The sequence below is a fragment of the Dioszegia hungarica genome (assembly GCF_025882075.1).
Source record: "Dioszegia hungarica strain PDD-24b-2 chromosome Unknown MKK02contig_24, whole genome shotgun sequence".
NCBI lineage: Eukaryota > Fungi > Basidiomycota > Tremellomycetes > Tremellales > Bulleribasidiaceae > Dioszegia > Dioszegia hungarica.
The window spans coordinates 86,340-108,293 of NW_026515778.1; the positions used below are offsets into that span (position 1 = coordinate 86,340).

General features: G+C 56.2%; 6 protein-coding genes across 6 annotated transcripts; 4 read left to right on the top strand and 2 right to left on the bottom strand.

The window, feature by feature from the left end:
• Window positions 1–1,632: 1,632 nt before the first annotated feature.
• Window positions 1,633–5,062, bottom strand: MKK02DRAFT_19802 (putative delta adaptin-like subunit of the clathrin associated protein complex; the record flags this gene model as incomplete). The annotated part of the gene is made up of 10 exons (XM_053086153.1): window positions 1,633–1,719; window positions 1,774–2,244; window positions 2,305–3,055; window positions 3,106–3,575; window positions 3,622–3,767; window positions 3,818–4,043; window positions 4,088–4,474; window positions 4,571–4,650; window positions 4,700–4,787; window positions 4,895–5,062. 10 exons carry the CDS (start codon window positions 5,060–5,062, stop codon window positions 1,633–1,635), a joined length of 2,874 nt encoding a protein of 957 aa, XP_052942721.1.
• Window positions 5,063–5,337: 275 nt separating this feature from the next.
• Window positions 5,338–9,356, top strand: MKK02DRAFT_40320 (Dos2-interacting transcription regulator of RNA-Pol-II-domain-containing protein; the record flags this gene model as incomplete). Its single annotated transcript, XM_053091052.1, has 18 exons — window positions 5,338–5,410; window positions 5,463–5,552; window positions 5,621–5,683; window positions 5,731–5,958; window positions 6,003–6,142; window positions 6,207–6,395; window positions 6,449–6,547; window positions 6,600–6,807; window positions 6,869–7,238; window positions 7,288–7,794; window positions 7,839–7,944; window positions 7,992–8,063; window positions 8,113–8,361; window positions 8,414–8,590; window positions 8,645–8,714; window positions 8,765–8,850; window positions 8,902–9,099; window positions 9,177–9,356. The coding sequence occupies 18 exons, from the start codon at window positions 5,338–5,340 to the stop codon at window positions 9,354–9,356; spliced, it is 3,105 nt and encodes a 1,034-aa protein (XP_052942722.1).
• Window positions 9,357–11,332: 1,976 nt separating this feature from the next.
• On the top strand, window positions 11,333–13,287 carry MKK02DRAFT_35201 (putative phosphoacetylglucosamine mutase; the record flags this gene model as incomplete). Its single annotated transcript, XM_053089109.1, has 6 exons — window positions 11,333–11,475; window positions 11,532–11,649; window positions 11,697–12,089; window positions 12,140–12,604; window positions 12,652–13,177; window positions 13,235–13,287. The coding sequence occupies 6 exons, from the start codon at window positions 11,333–11,335 to the stop codon at window positions 13,285–13,287; spliced, it is 1,698 nt and encodes a 565-aa protein (XP_052942723.1).
• A 377-nt stretch (window positions 13,288–13,664) lies between these two features.
• On the top strand, window positions 13,665–16,778 carry MKK02DRAFT_40323 (uncharacterized protein; the record flags this gene model as incomplete). Its single annotated transcript, XM_053091053.1, has 17 exons — window positions 13,665–13,692; window positions 13,869–13,954; window positions 14,036–14,247; window positions 14,333–14,398; window positions 14,450–14,573; window positions 14,653–14,771; window positions 14,828–14,901; window positions 15,013–15,241; window positions 15,322–15,462; window positions 15,544–15,616; window positions 15,677–15,687; window positions 15,744–15,874; window positions 16,008–16,103; window positions 16,160–16,191; window positions 16,268–16,437; window positions 16,565–16,617; window positions 16,672–16,778. 17 exons carry the CDS (start codon window positions 13,665–13,667, stop codon window positions 16,776–16,778), a joined length of 1,752 nt encoding a protein of 583 aa, XP_052942724.1.
• Window positions 16,779–17,577: 799 nt separating this feature from the next.
• Window positions 17,578–20,653, bottom strand: MKK02DRAFT_40324 (armadillo-type protein; the record flags this gene model as incomplete). Its single annotated transcript, XM_053091054.1, has 19 exons — window positions 17,578–17,626; window positions 17,681–17,778; window positions 17,829–17,845; window positions 17,895–17,950; window positions 18,009–18,194; window positions 18,247–18,290; window positions 18,342–18,359; window positions 18,408–18,464; window positions 18,512–18,563; window positions 18,640–18,686; window positions 18,733–18,810; window positions 18,864–18,942; window positions 19,007–19,173; window positions 19,224–19,257; window positions 19,322–19,464; window positions 19,532–19,747; window positions 19,816–19,887; window positions 19,981–20,115; window positions 20,408–20,653. The coding sequence occupies 19 exons, from the start codon at window positions 20,651–20,653 to the stop codon at window positions 17,578–17,580; spliced, it is 1,794 nt and encodes a 597-aa protein (XP_052942725.1).
• Window positions 20,654–21,244: 591 nt separating this feature from the next.
• MKK02DRAFT_40325 (NADH-ubiquinone oxidoreductase 12 kda subunit mitochondrial precursor) lies at window positions 21,245–21,667 on the top strand (the record flags this gene model as incomplete). Its single annotated transcript, XM_053091055.1, has 3 exons — window positions 21,245–21,278; window positions 21,392–21,561; window positions 21,635–21,667. 3 exons carry the CDS (start codon window positions 21,245–21,247, stop codon window positions 21,665–21,667), a joined length of 237 nt encoding a protein of 78 aa, XP_052942726.1.
• Window positions 21,668–21,954: the final 287 nt, after the last annotated feature.

Sequence of the window (21,954 nt, forward strand, 5' to 3'; positions counted from 1 at the left end):
GGACACCTTGTCGTAGTGGTATTTCCCGAGTGGCCTCGACAGCATGACCAGATAGGGCACTTCCTGCTCCGGGAACCCCTCGTACGAGGTGACGAAACCTGTAATGTAGGAGCCGTTGGTTGTCGCGTACGTCGGAACGACTGAGGCAGACCGTACCTCGTCGGTGGCTGGCAACGGTGACATCTCTGTCAAAGTCTTGAAATGCGTACGAGTCCACGTGTGGATCATTCCTCGTCGTCTTGCCCGGGTCGCTGAGAGCGAGTAACCAACTCGGCTGAGCGTCTGAGAGCGTGGCACTGGCGGCGTCGACCATCGGGAACTTGGTAATGCGATAGAAGAGATGATCGGCGCGGGGGAGGGCCACAGTGAGTGAGCGCGGTGGAGTGGAGGGGATGAGTACCGTGAACAGGTAAGAAGCTGCAGCTGGATGGTCGGCAGAATAGGAATAGGATATGTCAGTGTGGGAAAGCAATATGGGACGGCCGAGAAATGGGGAAGTGGCGAGGTTATATAGGCGTGCGTCGGCGCCCCCTCCGAGGGGGGAATGTAGCAGCCCCTGAACATGGCGTTATTGCGGTGCAAGCGAAAGGATCGATTAGTAGAGGCAAAGTGGGGACATCGTCCCTAAGCCGCGATTAGTCGGCGTGAAAAGACAAGGGAAGACGACGACGGCGAGAGTGGGGAAATGATAAGGCTGAGGGCGAGATCTGAACAGGTGGCGTTCAATGGCATGCTCACTAGCTAGCTGGAGCTGGACGTCAAAGGATTGGGGACGGGAGGCGCGCTGTCAGAGTGCCCAGATCTACATACAGATCTGGTCGGCCGTAGAGCCGTATCGATAATCCAGGCTGAGCAGAGAATCAAAGGTAAGTTGGGACTTAGCGAATCATGTCGTGCTACGCGTTGGAGCAGGTCATATATCTGAGGGGATGAGCCCAAAGGAATGTCAGTAAATGCACGATTTCGCTGCACATCTGCGCGCGCGCGCTTCGAAGCCCTTTCAGGGGCGTCTGGCTGAAATAACCCAGGTAAGCGCTGTTCCTTCACTCCCACTCCTTCATTCCCCCTCACACCTCTTTACCTTACCGCTACCACTCCACCCCCTACATCCCGTCGCGCCATCATGTCTTCCACGAACGGCTCAACGTCCGCCAGCACCGCTCACCAGGGCGCCCCCGAACAACTCGAATTGAGACCGGAGGAGGTGACTGCAGTCTGAACAGAGGTCGCCACGTGCATGCGCGATGGTACCAAGCAATCCACAAGGTTCACGGCACTGGGAGCGCGGGCCCGCCGGGAGACCGCTGGAGCTCACCCCAGCACAACGGCGTTCCCACACTTCTCTACCGCTCAATTGACTCTGCTGGTGAACCTGTTAGACAAACGGCCTTGAGGGTTTTGATGATGGTGGACTATCGTACACTCTACATATCTTCTTGGGCTCGATGCATTCAATAGCTTGAGTATGCTCGGCGTAGTTCGAGAGGGGTAATCTCTGTCGGCCAGTGTCAGGCATGGCATCGCCGGCGATCTTGCTTCAGTATTGAGCGCGGTGAGCTGAGCGCGAGTTCAATATTCCTATTCGCGACCCCTCTGTGAGTATGAGTGATTATCAGCCCTAACATACATAGTTCATTCTCCCTCGACTCTCTTCTTCTTCTTCCTCTTCACCTTGATGACCTGAATATCCCCAGACTCTGCCGGGACATCCCCGTCGTCCTCCATCCTTCCCACCGCCTCCTTCTCCTCATCCCCCATGCCCACCAAAACCACCCCAGATCCTGTTTTCTCTGCCTCATCCTTCCCTCTTATCGCAATATCCTCCCGGTCCAGATCATACTCCTCAAATCTCCCACTCATCCCTGCTCCTGCTCCTGCTCCACCTCCTCGCCTCGTCGGTTCTGACTCCGCCCCCAAGAGATCTACGCCAGCCAACCCCTTCTTCTCCTTCTCAGCCCCATTCGCCCCCTTGGCTGTTGGTATAGCACTTGCCGGTACCCCCTCTGGCATCTCCCCCATCCGGTCAAAGTCCGGCGGTGGAGCTTTGGCCTTGATCTTCGCTTTCGTCTTCGAGCTTTTCGACCGACCCGATTTGCTCGCCTGAACGGCCGAGGTTGGATCGGGATCGTCCAGCTCTAGCCGGACTATTGGGATATCGTCAATGTCGAGCTCGTCCGACCCGTCATCCTTCTCGGCGAGGTAGTACGGGTCGTCTTTGTGTCGTTCCCTTCTTTCTCTCCTTCTCTGTACAGTGATCAGCTAGCTACTCACAAGACGAAGAGTCGACTCGACAGCTGAACTCACCCTATCCCGCTCCTCCTTACTCTCCATCACCCCATCCTCCGTCTTCTTCCCCTTCCCCTTCCCCTTCCCCCTCCCCTTCTTCCCTCCTTCCCTAATAACCCTCCTGAGCTCATCCATCCCCTCCCCTCCTCCTTGACCCAGATCCACCTCCTCCTTCTCCCCCTCACTCTCCAACTCCAGCATATCATCATCATCCACCCCCACCCATCCTCCTCCAGGCACTATATCCCTATCCAGATCCAGTCCCTCCGGGATGGGAACAGCCGCCTGCGCCGACGATCCGACGGCATTGAGTTCATGCGCCGTAAATAGGGGTTGGAGGAGGAAGAGGCTTTTCGGGTAGTTTGGCTGATCACCTGCACCAGCCGGTCCAGTCCCAGTGGACGAGCCGAATCCGACTTCCAGACCCGGGATATCGGTGGATATGGCGGTGGCATTGGCGGAAATTGGCGGTTTATGCGATCCCAGGTCCGCAGCAATGATTTTGAGAAAGACGTCCAATTCGGCAGCGCGTTCTTGCACTTCAATGTCGCCGTGGCCCAGGAAAGGGGCGATCCCGGCCTGGACGGAACTGACGAGATCGCGTGTCTGGGCGTGCTGGTCCGCCGACCAGCGGGAGGAGGAGGTAGCGAGGTATGTGCCGAGAATCTTGAGGGTGGCGTGCAGGGAGAGGGCGATGAGGTGAGGTGAAGAGTGGGCGAGGGAGGAGGGAAGGAGGGCAGTGATGGTTGATAGCGGAGAAGAGAGGAAGCTGGGCATCAATCAGCTCCGTCTAGATACAAGGCTTTCCGGTGGACTTACCTGGAGTGTTCACCACAGATCCACACTGCAGCTTGTACGACGCCTGCTTCCTCTTCTGACGACCCATCCCGAGCCCGCTCCCTGACCTCCTCATCCGCCAATACCTTCTCCAGCACCCCGACCGCAAATTCCCTGACGGACCGAACACGCCCCACAACATCCTCCAGCATCTCCTTGACGATCCGCCCGACGTCCACTTGGCTGACGTAGCTGATATCCACGAGGAGGGAGATGACCCATTCAAAGTCCGTGACGTTCGCGTAAGTATTCGCCGATACGATGGAGAGGAGGCGCTGAGTGAGGAGGAGGCGGTATGCGGGCGTGAGGGACAGGGCGGAGGCGGTCTCCCGGGGTGCGGAGGAGGAGAGAGCTTGGAGGGAGGCGAGGGCGGAAGGGAGCGGGTCGGGTGAGGTGGGTGAGAGATGGGAGAGGAGTTGATCTGAGATGGACTGGAGATTGTCACGGTCCACCTGAAACGTCAGCTGGGCTGGGACGCTTTTACTCGATATTGCTAACCATAGCGGTGACCAGCTCCAGTGCCCTCATTCTTATCGAAACATCTGGATCGTCCAGGCTCTGCAGTATCTCCTCTTGATACTCGGCTACCATATGCGGATGTGTAGGTGTGATCTTGACCATAGCAAGAAGCGAGATGTACCGCACTACATCATCAGCTTGATCCCGGGTAGAAGGGAAGATCGCGGCAACTGACAATTCTGGTCCCCGCCCTCACCCCGAAGATACCCTCCCAGCTTTTCGACGCATACTCTCGCCAGTGCATCACTCTCCGGCCGATCCGGATCGAGCATCCCGCCTACGATGCATGTTCGTACGCATTCGTATAATAGCGAGATGGCCGAGGTGGACGAGATGAGGTTCGTTATTGGTGGTAAGAGCTTTCGTACCAGCCGCGGTTCAAGGGGTGTCAATATCGCAAACTAGAGTGTCAGCAAGATCCCATGTTCGTTTAAGCAAGACGTACCAGCTTGACCACCTTGATCAAGATCCAATTGTTGCTGCTCCCCGTCAAGATCCCAAACAGCTCCGGTGCCAAGGGAAGATAGTTCTTCCCACCCTGTCTCCTCGCCAGCTCCATGACGACGCTGACACATGCGCCTACTACGCCTTGGTCGTCGTCCGCTAGGCGCTCACGCAGCCTCGGGAAGCCTTCGCGGAGACCTTCTGGGAATGCTTCCCAGCAGGGCAGAAGGCATAGTACGGCGCGCTTCCGTATACGTGGTGACGAGTGGGTGAGGAGGTGCAGGAGGTCCGGATGAAGAGTATGGGACAGGGACGGCGAGAGGGAGAGAAGGTGCGGGAGGGCTGTGAGCGGGAGGGGAGGGAGGGGCAGATGAGGTGACATCAGGTCCTGGTTATGTCAGCTCTCATTCAAGCTTGCTGTTTGGCGAGTGTCCCCGGCGCGCGACAGGCAAGCCTCCTCTATGAGCTCAAGATAGCCACTGACCTTCTTGATACCGTTCACCGTCAATACAACCTCCTCGGTCTCGCCTGAGAATGCCATAGGGGCAGCAAAGTATCCGAGCTCTGTCCGACGTCAGCAAGTGATCTCAGCAGTATGTGGACCTCGACTCACGTTTCAGATGATATCTTGGCGAGCTCATCACTTCCACGACATGGAAAGCAAAGCCAGAAGGCGGTGTGATCGGATAGAGCATCATCAGCTACAGATATCAGCTTGGAACCATACATTCCACCTTCTGGGCTCGCCGGACTCTCTCCAACTTCCCAAAGCTTCCCACCCAGGGCAGTCGGACACTGTCAGACGTACATAGCAGGTCTTGATAATACCCTCCGCTTTCAACGCCATGTCCTTGCCCTTCAACTCCTCCCGAATCTCGCCCATGGCTTCCAGGAGAAACGCATCCTCCTGCGCCTTGCTGGACGCCTTGTGGGCCCTAAGACCTCGGATCAAGTCCTGGAGCGTCCTCTCGAACATCCTGGCGGGCCGTCTGCAGTAGTCTAGGCGATAGTGATGACGCTCATAAGGGTACAACACCTGTCCATACCTTGAAGTCGACGGTGGATAGGCGATATTCAGGCACGAACGCACGGACCAGCCGGCGCCGGGAAAAGTCCGAAAGTCAAGTCCAGCGCTCTTATCAATCGTCCCTCGTCTATACATCGTCTTTCTTATTAGACCAACCACCGGGAAGGCATACACAGCCTATCCCATCGAGTAGCGCCGATCTCTGCGCGTCGAACGATACCACAATGGACGTCCCACGCATAGTAAAGACCCAGATAACTATCGGAGAACTGGACCCTCCTGCCGATCTTATCAGCGGTCAGTCCGCTTGGCTGATACAAGACGGAGGACAGTGGGCTGATATCGCTAGGTGTGAATGATGGCAAGGTTCAGCTTCTGGAGGTTGTCAAAGCGCTGGGAGAGTATCTTACATCCGTAGAGGACGGCGTCCGTCTGAAGGGTGAGTCTCGACCGGGCGGTTCTCAAATGGCCGGGTGGAGTGTATCAGGAGGGGGTGCTGATCCACAGGCTTGACATTCTTGTCAAATCTGTTGAAGAGCACGACCCCAAGCAAATTCAATCGACCAGCTAGTGCGTCAAGCCTTACTTATCACCGCTCAACGCCGCTGACGTTGCAGCTGTTACTCTGACCCGCTTCTTCACTTCGGGAGTCGACGACTTTGACTCCCTCCCTCCTTCTCTTAGCGCTCTCCTCGTTTTGTCAAAACTGCCGACTTTCGACGACGACGCGGCGGTCGAGGTGTATCGCGCGATCTGCGAGAATGTCAATATGAAGGCGTACACCCAGGTAGTGCGGAACCAGGTGTACCAGCTATTCGACTCTTTCTTAGCTAGTCACCGTAATGGTCAGTCTCTACGCTTCCGATCTATGCCTTATGCTGACCGCCAGCTCTCAAGAGCATGGGTGCGGACTTTCTCAATAGCTACACCAAGATGGTGGACGGCGAGAAGGACCCTCGGAATTTGATGTTGCTATTCGCGATGGACCGAGTCATCCTGCTAGAATTCGACATCAGCCAGCTCGTCGAGGTACGCTTCTATGTCCTCTTCGTCCTTCTCAGACTCTGATTGGAGGGTTGAGCTTACCTTGTAGGACTTCTTCGATATCACCTTCTGCTACTTCCCCATCTCCTTCCGACCCCCACCGAACGACCCGTATGGTATCACAGCGGACGACCTCAAAGCGTCATTACGGCTATGTATGTCGGCAACGCCCTTATTTGCCAAGATGGCACTACCGCTGTTTCTGGAGAAGTTTGCAACCGCTGTCGGACCCGCTATGGTAAGTTGACAGCGCCAGCAGAGGCTCTCGCGACCATCAGCTGACGCGCGCAGAAAGATCTGATGTTGACTATGGCGGCTTGTTTCCCTACATATGGAGCAGCAGCTGTGAGCGAGCGCGGGACGGAACTATGGGAAGCAATCAAGACGGAGGTCAGCTAAGAACTTCCTTGCAGCTTGAATGGCAGACGAGCTGACGCGCTAGATTCTGTATCAATCAGATGCTGGCATCGAAGCTGCATCGCTATCTGCGCTCGAATCGCTCATGCGCGCTATGTACCCCACACCGAGAGATAGTCCAACTGGGCTCGCTCAGGATATCATCAAGGAGTGCTTGAAGCTGCTGGAAGACCCGGAGAAGAGCCAAAGTCTCGCAGCTACGAAAGCTTTGGTCGCGATGTTCAAATCGACAGGTGAGCTATGTCGTACACTCTTCGGGCGCAAGAGGATTGAAGATACCAGCTAACAACTCAGCCTCTGTCGGACCGTTCGTCGTCTCCCAAACCTTGCCGCACCTCTTCCGCCAATTCAACCACCCCACCAACCCCTCTCATCGCGCACCTATTCTCTGGTCTCTCACTTCCCTCCTCATCGCCGCGTCTAAGGTCTACGCTCCGCCCGGTAGTCCCCGTCAATACAGTCACGAACGCCCGTTCGAGCAGTATCGTGAGGCCCTAATGGACACTCTGCGAGAAGGACTAAGGACGAACGGACTGAAAGAGCCGGCAGCGCGCGGTTGCGTCGCGTTGAGCGAGATACCGGGCTTGTGGAGTCGGACAGAGGTGGAAGAGGTGGTCAGGGGGATGGGCGATATCGTGTTGAACGAGCGAAATGCGGATGTTAGGTGAGCTGATTCGGCCTCCCGGAAACCACGATGTAGCTGATAAATCTAGGAAAGCTGTCTTGAAGAGTCTCACAACACTCGCGCAGAACTTCCCGGCAAGTATCGAATCCACCACCCTCCCCCTCCTATTCCACGCCCTCCCCGACTCTTCTCCGCCCATGGCCGACGCCTCCGGTCGGGACAAATACCGCTCTGTCCTTTCATCTGTCGCCGAGCTATGCTTCCTCCCTGCCTTATTCGAGATCCTCGTCATTCGCACTCTCAACAAGCTGGACGTGATCGCTTCCTTATCACCCGAGGGCGAGCAAAGGGAATGCGAAGTCGCCTACTCGTTCGATATCCTCAATACTCTCCACGGTGTGATTGTCAAGAAGCTGGAGGCGAAACATGCCGATGTTGTCAAGCACTTCGATACGGTCATTCCGCGTCTGACGGGATTGGCGGTGGAGGCTAGTAAAGGAAGAGTAGGGGGTGGAGTTCCGGTATGGAGAGATAAGCGGCTGTTGGGGCTACTGGGGAAGGTGGTAGATCGGCTGGTGTGGGAATTGCCGGCAGAGTGAGCTACCCTGTCGATATCCTTGGCCAAAGCTGACAATTTAGGCGACAAGCTAAGTACTTGATATCGCTCCATGGCGCGTTCGACCGAGGCGAGATGGGCGGTATTGTCGCCGGGTCTGTACAGTGGACTGCTGGGTCGCCATTACGCGTGAGTATTGCCGTGAGGACTGCAATGAGCATAACACTGATATTCAGACCGGAGCACCCCCTTCAGAGCAGAACCTGATCGTCCTGTACTCATCGGCAATACAAGCGCTCAAACCAGATGTAAGCTGTGTTGTCGTATTCCTCCCATCAACAGCAGCTAACATCATAGACCGCTCTGCCCTTCGCTCCAGCCGACCTCCTCGCAAAGCTCATCAACTGGACGATCCACCTCGGCACTGCCGCCTTTCAGCAACACTACGCCCTGGAGCTCATCACCGCGTTTGTGAACAAGCGATACACCTTCCCCGGGATGGAAGAGGCGTTGACGAGCATGATGGAGAGGGTCTGGGTAGGCGATGTGCAGGACCTGGAGAAGGAGGAAGGTGTCCGACGCAGAGCTCTCGCGGTATTCCTACATGTGAGCTGAGCTGCACGTATAGCATGGCTGCGCAGAATGAGCTGACCCTCAGATTACGAGAGGTTTGGCTCTCGTCCGGCATTCTCTCGCCTACACGTCGGTCGAGCGCGTGGTGGACGTGCTCAAGCTGGCGTCGTATGACCCTGTTATTGTTGGGGAGGCTGCGAGAGGGCTGGGGGTCATTGCAAAAGGGAAGGGAGAGGACAAGTCGAGTCACCTGACTGCTAAGGTGAGCTCATTCGTCCCTCAAATACTAGACGAGCGGCCGAGCTGATCATTCCAGCTGCTTTGGGCGCAGAAGATGTGGAACTTTGCGCTGCCGAAGTTGATGGAGGGAGATGCGGATGCCAAGGGTCCGTCGTGGTATATGCTACCGGCTAAGTAAGACAAAGCTGATCATCAGGACGCGAACGCCTCGTGTACCTCTCCGCATTCGCTTCTCTTTTGCCACTCGTCCCTGCCTCCCTGCTCGCTTCGGACCTGTCCAACGTACGTCAAGACCTCGCAGAATGAAGCACGTTCCAGCAGCTGACCCGCCAGATCTTGCCGCTGATGATCCGCACCCTCTCCCTCCCTTCCGCAGCTGAACGTGCACACGCCATCACCTCCCTCGAAAGTCTCCTTGAAACGTCGAATGCCTCGTTAGCTGTTGACTCGCTCGTACATCGATACGCGGAGACTATCGTTGAGGGGCTATTGAAGAGTGTCGGGGAAGTACCGGAGATGGGAAGCTCAGCTGTAAGTCCCGGCTCTTATCCCTCTTTCGCTCGAAAGTACGCGTGATGGGGGTAGTGAGGGCATGAGCTGATATACAGGTTGTTCGAGGTAATGCTCTCCGATGCCTCGCAGCTGTGCCCGATGCGATCCGGCATGAGGCGTTGAGCTCGCTCAAGCCCGTTGTGCTCAGGGATCTGGGACGGGCACTGGATGATCCGGTGAGGAGTGTACGGTGGGAGGCGGTTGAGTGCAGAGCGAGGTGGTACAAGTACAAGTGATCGACCTATGGGGAATCTTGAGCTTATCAATGGCAATTCTCTTACCTTACCGCAGGCGCGTTTAGGTCTCAGTTCTTACTGATCTGCTATCTGGACGCGGGTTCCAGGCCCACTTTAGCTGTTAATGGAGGTTAAGGTTCATCTGGCTTATATACACGCTCATCGTCGCCATCGAGAGCTTCCGTATATGTTGCATCGAGGGGAAAGGGGGGACGACCGCCAGACCGGCTGAGACCCCCAAAAATCGACCATTTTCGCCGTTCGTCTGAACCTTTCATATGCCGTCCCCTGCGGGGTCCCGGAAAAGTCCCGACGGATCACGTCTACTGTGTGCCCCCCCTCTCCCGATCCTGATTCGTCCTTGTCATACGTGGTGCAAATGCCCCAAGGGCGGCAAGGTCAAAGGATACGGGGGCTGAACAGCTTTTGAACATGCGTAGACTCGATATCCTGCCCACCTTTCATGTTCAATCCTTACAAGTATCGTCACACGTGTAACAGATGTCCCAAGGGAGGCAGAGTGAAAGGATATGGAGGGTTGCAACGGTTCTGGTCGGGCTGTCGGACTGGTATAAAAAGCTGGGCACCCGCGCCCCTCTCGTTCAACCGTACTTCAACCTTCCTCTTCACACTCAACCCACCCAGAGTCATCACATTCACATCCACTCCCTACCTACATACCTGATATCCAAGATGACTACCATGACCAACACCTGCTGCCTTTCCAACCCGCCTACCCACCCTTCCTCCCTCTTCCCCACCATGACCGCTGCGCAGACAGTCTCTCACTGGAAGCAGGCTATCTCACAAGGTGCGGTGCCGACGCTCGGTGAAATGATCACGGAGACAGAAAATCTTCGCAAGACACTCAGTGACGATCGGCTCCACAGAAACTTTCTCATGCCGAAGAGCAATGTCACGCAAACGATCCTCCACCTCATGTCCGAGGGCGAAGGTCTCGAGGTCGGAGGGCAGACTTACCCCGAGGACAAGCTCATCACGTGGCTTGGTGAAGACCTCGTGAAACTCTTCATCGCTCAATATGTCCGGTAAGTTGATCGTGTTGGCGTAATAGTGATGGGAATGGGAGAGCATCACGATGCGATGCTGACGTCAATAGGGACACGGCCGACCCGAAACCCAACGACCCACAGGTCCTCATCGAAAGGCAGGCGGCTGAGACGGCGGCCAAGGAGATCCTCACAATCATCAAGGAGAGCCAGGAGAAAGGTTACAACTGACTTACTCGGTAATCGCACCCTCTTTCAAGTACCTACTCCTATCGTCCCATCCAGTACTGTCGCATGTCCATATTTCACATGTGATTATTGAATGCACTTTTGTCTCTATCGCGTAATACGAGATGACAATATATCCGATGAGTGGCTGAATTGTGATGCCACTAAGCAGCCACACCGTATTTTCAAACGGCTCCCAGGTTGAGGAGAGCTCGGATTGAGGAGAGCTATGTTCTAGCCCTCCAGGGCATGGAATTGACGTGGAAGCGGACGGTCGTTAGAGTCATTCCAGTCACTCTGCACATGGTGCGGCTCAGATTTACAGCCCTTTACAGTATTCCAATCGCAGAAGTCGCATTGATGTGGGGTATGGCCACTATGATTGTGCCGCACGTGATGATTTATTGCTGGTTGACATCGACTGGAGTCTCCAGGGCGCAGACATCGGTCTGTCGCTAGCGTAACTTATTGGAAGGGCAGCACTCTCCTACATCCCAGAGCATGCCTGATATCTGGGGCTCAACTATGGCTCACAGACGCTTTCACTCTCTTGAGCCCCCTCGAAGCCCGACTCCCGACTATCAGCAAGCTGCAGTCCAGTCGGAGACCGCCACAATCCCGCCACTTTCAAGCCGCATGCCGGCATCCCCAACTCCACATTCCTCAGAGCCTAATGACCTCGCTCCTTAGCGCGAGAAGCATAGCTTCGTCCTCTGGCTCCTTACATTATAACCTAAAATGTCTACATCAGCTCCAGCCGACCCCAAGAAGAGCGCTCATGAGCATGCGGTCTTCTTGTCGGCCCTTCAGAAGGCGGCAGACGCGTACCCAAAGCCACAGGGTGTGAAGTTCAGTTATGGTACCGCTGGCTTCAGGACTCTGTGAGCTTGCTCTTGCAATTGGTCTTGTGGCATTGCGAATCAAGCTCACCCAGCAGCGGCGAACGTCTTCCTTCTGTCATGTTCTGCTGTGCGCTCCTTGCTGTCTTGCGATCCAAGAAGCTTGGTGGAGCAGCTATCGGCGTAATGATTACCGCCTCGCACAACCCTGAGCAGGCAAGCTAAAGGATCCCTTCCTTCGTGATTCCAAGCTGACTCTATAGGACAATGGCGTCAAGCTCGTCGACCCCTCGGGAGAGATGCTCGACCCGACCTGGGAATCCCACGCAACCCTGCTCGCAAACTGCACATCGACCGAATCTCTCATTACGACCTTTATCGACCTCGCGCACCACCTCCGCGTGGAGCTCGACGCGTGTGCGCCATCGAGCATTATCTACGCGCGCGATACTCGGCCGTCAGGGAAGAAGCTGGTTGAGGCGTTCGAGGCTGGTCTGAGCGCGTTCCAGGGGTTGAAGGTGGTTGATCTGGGAGTGCACACCACGCCTGTGTTGCATTACGTGGTGCGGGCGACGAATGCGCGGGACGGGGAGCAGGGGAAGCCGACAGTGGAGGGGTACTATGAGCGTATGGCTGGAGCGTTTAAGACGTTGATTGTAAGCTGGTGCATACCCATAGTCCATGTGCGGTTCAGCTGACAGTATAGGGTAACCGAGGGCCGCTCCCCACTCTCTACGTCGACTGCGCGAACGGAGTCGGTGCCCCCGCCATCTCTACCCTTTCCAGCTATCTCGGCACCTCCCTCCCTCTCCAAGCGATGAACGACTCCACCACCACCCCCGGCGCGCTCAACTCGCAATGCGGTGCAGACTACGTCAAGACCCGCCAAGCCCTTCCTCCCTCCGTCGAAGACGCTGGCCTGCTCGACAAGCCTGATACCCGCAGCTGTTCCCTCGACGGCGACGCCGACCGGATCATCTACTATTACCTCGGCGAAGGCGGCAAGTTCCGTCTGCTGGACGGAGACAAGATCGCGGGGCTGGTAGCGTTGTTCTTGATGGACTTGGTCAAGAAGGCCAAGCTGGGCCAGGAAGGTGGGGAGGATACGGCCGAGGTGGGAGTGGTGCAGACTGCCTATGCCAATGGCAGCTCAACAAAGTATCTCAAGGGTGTGAGTTATGATTACTGTGCGAAACAGCAGTATAGCTGACTTCATAGCGGGGCGTACCGGTAACCTGCGTCCCCACCGGCGTCAAACACCTGCACCATGCCGCCCAGAAATACGACATCGGCGTATACTTTGAAGCCAACGGCCACGGCACGGTCCTCTTCTCCCCCTCCTTCCTCTCCACTCTTGCAGTGCACGAGCCCACCTCCCCCGACAGCTCGACCGCCACCAAGCAGCTCCTCGCCCTCTCCCAACTCATCAACCAGGCCGTCGGGGATGCTCTCTCCGACATGCTCCTCGTCGAGGTCGTCCTCGCTCATCGGGGCTGGACCGCCGTCGAGTGGGATGCGGCATACGAGGACCTTCCCAACCGTCTCGTCAAGGTCGAAGTGGCCGATCGGTTCTTGTTCGAGACAACCGACGCGGAGCGCAAGTTGACTTCGCCGGCGGGATTGCAGGCGGTGCTGGACGAGGCGGTGGGGAAGGTGGAGATGGGCCGGAGTTTTGTTAGGCCGAGTGGGACGGAGGACTGCGTGAGGGTTTATGCGGAGGCGAAGACTACTGCGGGTGTCGACAGTGAGTACAGCTGTCAGATTCCTATTGATTTCTAAGCCTCGTAGCTGACGGTCATAGCTCTGGCGACGACGGTGTCGGACCTGGTCAAGCAGTACAGCAAGACGCAGTAGTTGGTAAGGGTCGGCATGGCGATAGAGAAGCGGATTAGCAAAGACTGTACATACATGGCATACTGTGGCTTCAGCGTACTGCCGGTCACCTGCAGACCCACGTCAACCCTACACGCCAGCATTGAAGCAGTCTCTGAAGCGCTGGAGGCAACTTGCTGCGCATAGGAGCCCTCTCCAAGCTCCATACGGCTACTTTACAACCGGTCATCGGTCTTCTCCGAGGTGGGGGTGGAGGAGGATCTCTCCCTGCGACTGTCAAGCTCTCTCCAGTGTACATCGAGCACGTACTCTACTGCCTCTCCCCCACCCAGACTGCCGGCTGAGCGATCTGCATAAACTCTCTCAAGCAAACGAAGGCTGAAGAAACATCGACAACCATGGGCAAGAAGCCGTCAATCGATCAATGTAAGTGACCCTTCCCAGCACTCCCTGGACGGCTTGTCGCGTCCCGTGCTCTCCCCCGCTGAGCTGGCACCGTATCCTGAGCTCCGGACCGGCTAGTGAAGAGCTTTGGCTCTCAAGAAAACATCCTGCCTGGCAGCTCGCTCGACAAGCGGAGCGCGAGTACTGACAACCCACAGGCGATCATATCCTCACATCCCGAGGCGAGATCCTCGAGATTGAGGAGCGCAAGATTGATGGTCGGCAATACCGAGTCTGGAAGCATGTAAGTCTGGTCCCTGCCGACTGATCGGGCGGGCGGTGCCATAGAGGGCGTCGAAGGAAGAGTTAGAGCTGACTAGGGCAGGCACCCAAAACATTCCGCTCCTTCTTCCTGGCGTCCATGGTCAAATATGCGGACCGGACATTCATCTCCTCCCCCTCATCCTCTGGGACGTCCCGGGAGAGCGTGACCTTCAAACAGGTCCATGAACGCGCGGAGCGGCTGGCGGGGTGGATGAAGGAGCAAGGGCTGGGGATGGGGAGTCGGGTAGCTATTGGGGGATCCAATTCCGCAGGGTAGGTCCCCTTGTTACAGCTGGGAGCCTTGCAGGCGCCTATTCCGACCGGGACGTGGTAGAGAGGAAGGCAGCTGACGGTATAGATGGGTTGTGGCGTTCATGGCCGTCCACCTGATCGGCGGAATAGCCGTCTGCCTCAATGCCATGCTGTACGTCCGGTCCTTCCAGTCCTCTCAATCCAGCTGTCACTGACGGGCTAGCCCGCAAGATCTGATGCTACACTGCCTGAAGACGACCACTCCCCATCTAGTCCTGGTAGACCCAGAAAGAGCAGAAGCGCTCAAACCTATCCTGTCCATGCTGAAAGAGCTGGGCGTAGGGCCGGTGAGTTCCCCCTCACCCTTCTCCCTCTGGAGCGGAAACGGCCCTAGAGCGGCAGACGGGGCGGCAGCTCATGAGGCAGGTCGTGGACTTTACGACGGACCTGCAGTGCGGTCCCGCCTCCTTGGAAGATGTCCGGTCTGGGAAAGGCCTCGAGGCGCTGGATCCGGAAAGTGACGGCTTGATCTTCTTCTCGTCTGGGTGAGCTCAAATTTACCCGATCGTCCGGCAGAGACGGGAAAGAGCTGATGAGGCAGTACGAGTGGCCCGCCGAAGGCGGTGCTCAGTACGCAGCGAATGGCGTTGACGAACCTCTGGTCCGGGATGGTCGGTACGTGTCCCCTTCTAGACCCAACCCCTGATCCACCGGTCCAGACTGATGCCTACTCTCCCTTCCTCTCGGTCCTCACACACCATTCTCTTGCCTGATGCTGATCTATAGCTCCCGCCCGCGCCGCGCTTCGGGCAGACCTAATCCCTCCTCCCCTCCCATCCACATCCGACCCGCAACGCACAGTCCTCCTAGCGATCCCGCTGTTCCACGTCACGGGTTGCCTCTCGTGGCTCATGCGCGCAGTCTTTGCCGGAAGCAAGATGGTGATGATGCGGAGGTGGGACGTGAAGGAGGCGGTAGCCCTGATTGAGGGAGAGGGGGTCACGGTCATTGGAGGGTAAATTTTCATGCCTTGTATCGGGAGCAAGGCCAGGCGCAGGATTGAGCGGAGACATAGGACTATCGCTGATGTACCAGAGTCCCAGCCGTCGTAGCTTCAATCCTCCAGTCTCCCGACCTCCTCAAAGATCGATCGTTCGATACAGTGTTCTACGGCGGCGCGCCGCCGAGCAAGCAGCTCGCAGCGGAGGTGAAAGAGCGATGGCCGAAAGCAGGACTGTGAGTGCCTTGCCACGCATTCGCCTTTCTCGCTCCTACTTCACTCCGTATGCTCGGTTGGTGGCCAAGCTGATCAGATAGGGTGCAGGGATACGGGATGACGGAGACTAACGCTTATGTCTGTTCTATCGCCGGAGGGGACTATGTACTCAAGGTGAGCCTCTTCTGCCACCTGAACGTCAGGGAGTCGCGGACAGTGGCTGATGAGGTATAGCCTGATAGCACGTATGTCCTGCTCGTCAGAGCTTCATTTAGCAGGCAATAAAGAGCTGACCAGCCAGTGGACCCGTCGTTCCCGTGACAGATGTCAAGATTGTCGATCCCGCCACTCGGAAAGAGTTGCCCGATGGCAAGATCGGTCTGCTTCTCGTGCGTGGTCCGCAGGTGATGAAGCGATACTATGGGAATGAGAGTGAGTTTCATCTACTGCTCTCTTCTACGCTGGGGTCGGTACTATACTGTCTCTCGCTCCGGGCTAATCCGGGCGGCAGAGGTGCAGCTTTGAGAGAACGGGTTCGGAATGCGAGGATGCTGATCCAGTACAGAAGCCACCGCCGAGGCGATCGATGCGGACGGATGGCTCGATACCGGCGATGTGGCCGAGGTGGACTATGAAGGCTTTGTGTATATTCGAGATCGACGTGAGCTGTCTCTGCACTTCGGTCAATGCCGGTCAGAATGCAGCTGATGAGCGTAGAGAAGGACATCATTATCCGTGGCGGCGAGAACGTAAGCTATCTCACACCTGCTTGGACCTTCCGGCTAGCCGTTGTACGAAGTGAGACGGGGAAGCTGATACGCCCAGATCACATCGTCAGAGGTTGAGAACGCTTTATACGCGGATAAGCGCGTTTCTGAGGCGGTGGCCATTGGGATCCCCGACAAGATCCTGGGCGAGCTGGTTGGTGCTATAGTGGCTCTGCGGCCTGGGCAGAAGGGGACCGAGGCGGATATCCTGGAGGGTGTCAAAGGGAGGTATGTCACTTTCATGTTCCCCTTGCGCGGAAAGTTCATGTGACACGTGGGATGAAAAAGAGGGACGGGACGGACACGCTGGAGCGGGCGGGGTAGAAGGGAGGCGAAGTATCAAGCTGATCATCAGACTGCCGCGGTTCGCCGTCCCTTCTCTGTTGTTGATACACGATGGACCCCTCCGTGAGCTCTGTGATCAGTCTGCAAGCCAAGACAGAGCCGAGCTGATACAGACAGCCAAAAACGTCAACGGCAAAGTAGTCAAGCGGGACATGAGGCCGATGCTGGTGGATGAATGGGCAAAGCGGCAGCCAAAGCAGGAACAGCTGAAAGCGAAGCTCTGATCTAGGGGATTGGGACGCGGCGGGGCGAGAACGGGTGGATTTGGACGAGTTGTATCGCAATCCAGAGGAACTCGGCATGATGACACATTCTGCAGGTCTCGCCGTTGGCCAGGATATTCAGACTCGGGACAGGAGAAGGCGTACCAAGTCATATGCCCAGTGACAGCCAATCGGCGGGGCCGAGTCGGCGTACGATGAATGAGTACCCGATCTATCTCAAACGAGGACGCTACATACAGTATACACAAAGATCATAAAGAATTGACAAGGCCCAACCGTTCCGGCCAAAATACATACTTGAGCGAGCGTCTTCCCTTTTCCCCTTCCCCTCCTTACCTCCTGGCACACCTCCGCCCGTCCCCAGCCCACCGCCGATGGCCCTCGATGTCCGAGGGATACTTTTTGAATTGAGAATTAATGGAATGGGTACATGATAAGGTCGGCCGAATGTCGAAAATGCGTAAATGCGTAATGGTATAATGCTGAGGCCTGCGGGGTCGTACGGCCGGATATTATGTTGCGTGTGAAGGGGTCGTCATGATCGTGCGATGGGGGAAATGGGCAGAGAGTATGCGAACCGAGAGACCGAGAGACCGGGAGACCGAGGATGAGGAAATGAGCCGATAGCGTGGATGGTATTTACAGGTTGATGAGGAGGAAAATGGGGTTGATACGATGATATACACATGTTTGATGAGCCGATGAGGGATGGAGGATGTAGCGTTGTTGAGGTCGTGGATTGCGTGACTGTCTTGTAGAGGTCGTATGGTCGTGATTCGTGAACCGTGAGGCTCAAAGCCTAGTTTGTTCCGGCACGGTACCTCGCTCCGACCGCATGGATGATGCCCCTGTTGGCGTCAGCTTCTGGTCGCCTACACGAGATGGTACACGCAACAGCTCACAGAGATCGGAGAAGGTCATTGCCGCTCTGCGAGTTCCTGAGGGTGGTGCTGTACGCCTTGCAGACACCTCGGACGCGGTTCTGCTCGAGGGGGCTCAACTGTCACGTCAGCTGTCTCCTCAGAAGTCAATCCAGGCGGAGAAGCTCACGTATCCAAGCACAAAGACTAGTCTTGTCAGCTGCTTCCATGTCCCGGGGGCGGTAGCTGGACTCACTGAGATGCGCCTTCCCAACCGAAGCTGTAGCAATACTGACGATGCCCGGTGTCTGCCTGCTCCAATCAGTGCTGATCTACCATCTACGAGCGGCGAAGCAGACTGCCAACTGACCCATTCTCCGAACTACAGATCGAGTCGATATACTTGCTCAACCCCGGCCTGGCAGTCTCGGACAATGAAATCTTGACAAAGTTGACGCCGTGGTGCGTGATCGCGACAGGCGGGTACGAGGCGATGATGGCCTCGCAGGTCGGCTTGACGAGGTGAGGGTAGCCAAGGAGCTTGGTGATGAGGAAGCTGGCGTGTAAGCTTCGGCATGACGATCGAGATGGAGCTAGAGCCAACTTACTGTCCGAATTGGTTGTTCGCGACGGTGGAGATGGCGTCCAAGATCTAGGTGATTAGTGCTGTCTCGTATGATATGCCCACAAGCAGGGCACTCACTTCGTTAAAGCATGGATCCTGACGTGTCAGCTTACTTCGAGAGGCTCTGCGCACAAAGAAGCTCACCGTCAACTCCTGCGAACCAAACACCTCAAACACCTGCTGGACCGCAATCGATCCATGCTACATTGTCAGCTCTCGGCGCAATACAGCATCTCCGGCAAGCTCACCTCATTACTGCAAGCCAAGTCGGCCCAACGACCCTTCATCTCCTCGTTGATTCTGTCATGATCAGCTGTGGTCCTCTTTGACAACTTCCCGAGACCGCCAGCACAACTTCCCGAGACCGCCAGCTCACTTGTAGAAGACATCCTGCGATCGATTCTGCCGGCATTTCTCAAGGTACTAGATGATCAGCTGAGTCCACGAGTTCCGGAACGCTCTAGCTCACCTCCCGCCATAATCGCCTCGCACCAGTCTTAAGCGAATCGAATACTCCATACTTCATCAAAGCATCCGCGATAGGCTCCTACCTGTGTCAGCTGCTGCCCCCGAATCAATTCCGGGATCCACAAAGCTGACCTCAAGCTCTTTAATAGCCACAGCTTTGCAGAGCACATGCGTCCCAAACTTGTCTCCCGCAATATTAACAATCTCATCCCTTCAAGGTCAGCTGTACCATCCTCTGCCCTGTTGTGTGGTACGTGGAGAATCAGGTAACTCACTTGATGACATCGATAAACTTCTGCTTATCCGGCATGTCCGCCTTCTCAAGAAGCTGCTGGCACAGGTAGTTGCCGCACGAAGTGAAGCAGAGTCCCTTGGCCCAGTCAAAGATGGCGTTGATGAGGAGTATGCACGTCGGGTGGGAGTTGCCGAGCGAGAAGCGGTTCTGCCAGTCAGCTTCTTCGCCTTGTCCTAGCTGGGAAAGGAGCAGCTCACGGCGAGATTGCTGACTGCCGCTTTGAGGGATGCGCTGGAGGATCAGCTTAGGTCCTCTGTACGCCGACGCGGGGTTTGAAGCTCAGTGGGGCACTCACCTCTCCATGCTGTTGTGAGGCTGAACGTGCGCGATCACCCAGACAATAGGCCGAATCTCAACATCGCGCATATCGTTGAAGTTGTAGACGCCACGGAGGAGGTCCGCCTGAAGAAGCCTCGGGGCGATATAGACTGCGTTCGCCTGGAAAGTCAGCTTGCGCCCATGGTATATCTCTTTTTTGCTGTAAGGATAGCGTTGGAAAGCTCACATCGACACCCTCCTGGACGACTCCCGTCTCTTCCTCCAAATACCCCCCACCTCCCTGCCCGCCGCTGTGCGATACGCCGCTATACCCCGAGTTGTACATGCTGCTTCCGATCGAGTCAAAGTAGACGGGCGTGCCGGAAGCTGGACCAGGGGTGTGGTATGTGACTGGACTGAGGGGGTGGAGGGGGCTGATACTGGACATGGAGGGGGAGCGGTACTGAAGTGTCAGCTTCTTCTCTTAGCCATGCCGGGGTAAGAATTGGGGAGCTGAGTACAAGGACATACTGCATCACGCTGCTTGAGCTGCTGATTCTCCAGACTCAGCTCGCGGATCCTCCGTTGGGCAGCTGCGAGCTCCTACTTGGTCAGCTATCTGCTAACTGCTGGAAGTGGGAGGGAGGAGAGAAGGGAGAAGGGAAGGGGCAGGAGCGCCTAAGTGGCGAGACGTACTTTCTCGAGCGATACACTCCGCTGTTCCGGACTCTGCATACCCATCGGTGGACCCCAAAGACAGTTTGGGTCAGACGGGACGAATGGGGAAGCGAGACCGAGCGTGGGCATCTGGTTCGAGTTGACATCGCCGAGCTGAGTATGAGCTTGGATCAGGGAAGAGCGCGTGGAAGAGCTCGTGGAGGTGGAGGAGGCGGGAGGCATGATGCTTTCTGTGGAGGAGGAAGAAGCGAGAGGGGGAGGTGTGGATGGTTGATGGGATGAAGAAGGTGGAGATGGCTGAGATGCGAGATGACAGAGTTGGGGGAGAAGATAGAGTAAGATGAGAGGGGCGATGATGACAGTAACAAGTGAGACAGAACAGGAATGGAGGGTGAGAAGGGGGAGGCGGAGTAAGGTATGCGCAGCTATATAGAGCTCAACTCACCGGTCGTCGCTGCCCTCCCGGGTGACCCATACCCAACGGGCTAGTCATCCCACCATTAGCGGCGCCCCTTGGGGACTTGTACCACTCTGGAACGTGAGGAGCTCCGTTACTGCCCCACATGCCGCCCTGGGGCGGTCCGGTCGGAGAGAGGATACCTGGGGTAGGGGGGTCGCTGGGCGGGCTGTTGCGTCGTGAGCCAGAGGCAGAGACGAGGGAGGGGGTGTAGTAGTGCTCTGGGTATGCCATGATGAGTGGTGTGAGGATGAAGTATGGATGGAAGAAGGAGAGGAAGGGGCAGGTCCAGGTTGGAGAAGGGGGAGCGGAGCTAGGGCCTAGCTAGGCGAGGAACGGACCGAGGGCGAGGAACGAGGGTTGGGTTGGCGTGACCCGTCACTACTTGTCACCCGAGCTATTCCACGTCAGCATTCTTCCTCTCGGGATCAAAGAAGAGATAAGGGCTTACTGTTACAGGATGTCTCAGGAGGGAGGAGAGGGAGGGAGAAGGAGAATGGGTCTAATATGTATGGAAGGTGAGACAATGTGAGTGAGATCTATAGGGTAAAAGCTCGAGCCTGGACCAACCTCCACCAACAAATCAGTCGCACGGACTTTGCGGGGCTCCATTGACTGATGCCACTCGAACAACGTGGGAAAGTAGGTCTAAAGTGGGGGGAAGAAGCTATTTCCACCTTCTTCTCCTTCCTCCAGCCAAAGACGGTGTTGTTGCTATTGCTGTAGCCTATACTTTACTGAGCATACCGAGTCACACCTATCGTCCCCAACACACCAACATATCCGTCCTCTCCGCTCCTCTATCCGCAAATAATTTCAGCCAAAATGTCAGCGGTACCAACAATGGACGACTACAGAAGTACGTCTTCATCCGGCCTCCCTCTCAGGCTGCCAGCTACTATTCCCCTTACTGCCCTATCCCCGGCTAGACCTATCGTATACATCTCTCATTGTACGAGCTGATACCTCCAGCCGAACTGAAGAACCGCGAAAACCACGTCCGCGAATCCTGGGTCAAAGCGATGGAGGCGAGATTAGTACGGGAAGAGCTGCAAAAGTGTTATCGGGGAGAAGGGGTGAATCACTTGCAGAATTGCAAGGAGTTGGCGGAGATGTACACGAGGATGATTAGGGAGAACAAGGTGAGTTGGGGTTCCGCCAAAGAACCAATGAGAGAGGAGGAGAGGAGAGGAAAGATTGAGCTGATTTGGACAGATTAAGGGGTACACTGTTATTGAGACTGAATAGACGTTGGGCAGGCAGCATGTATACTATCTCCCGACTACTCGGTGTACATCAGGCTCGCTCGACATCTGACCTAATTGGACTACACATATCCGGCGTACGACCTGCCCATTCCGCCCCACCTACGGTAAGCAACCTCTCTGTAGGTCCGGACGGACGGCATGTCACAACCTGTATATACCTGATATTGCCTGACCGGTCAAGACAGGACGAATCAGCCTCGTCTAGCTGATCAGCAACAGTCGGCAACCACAGTCCTAGAACGCTCGACAAATCCTCTGCTTACCTTC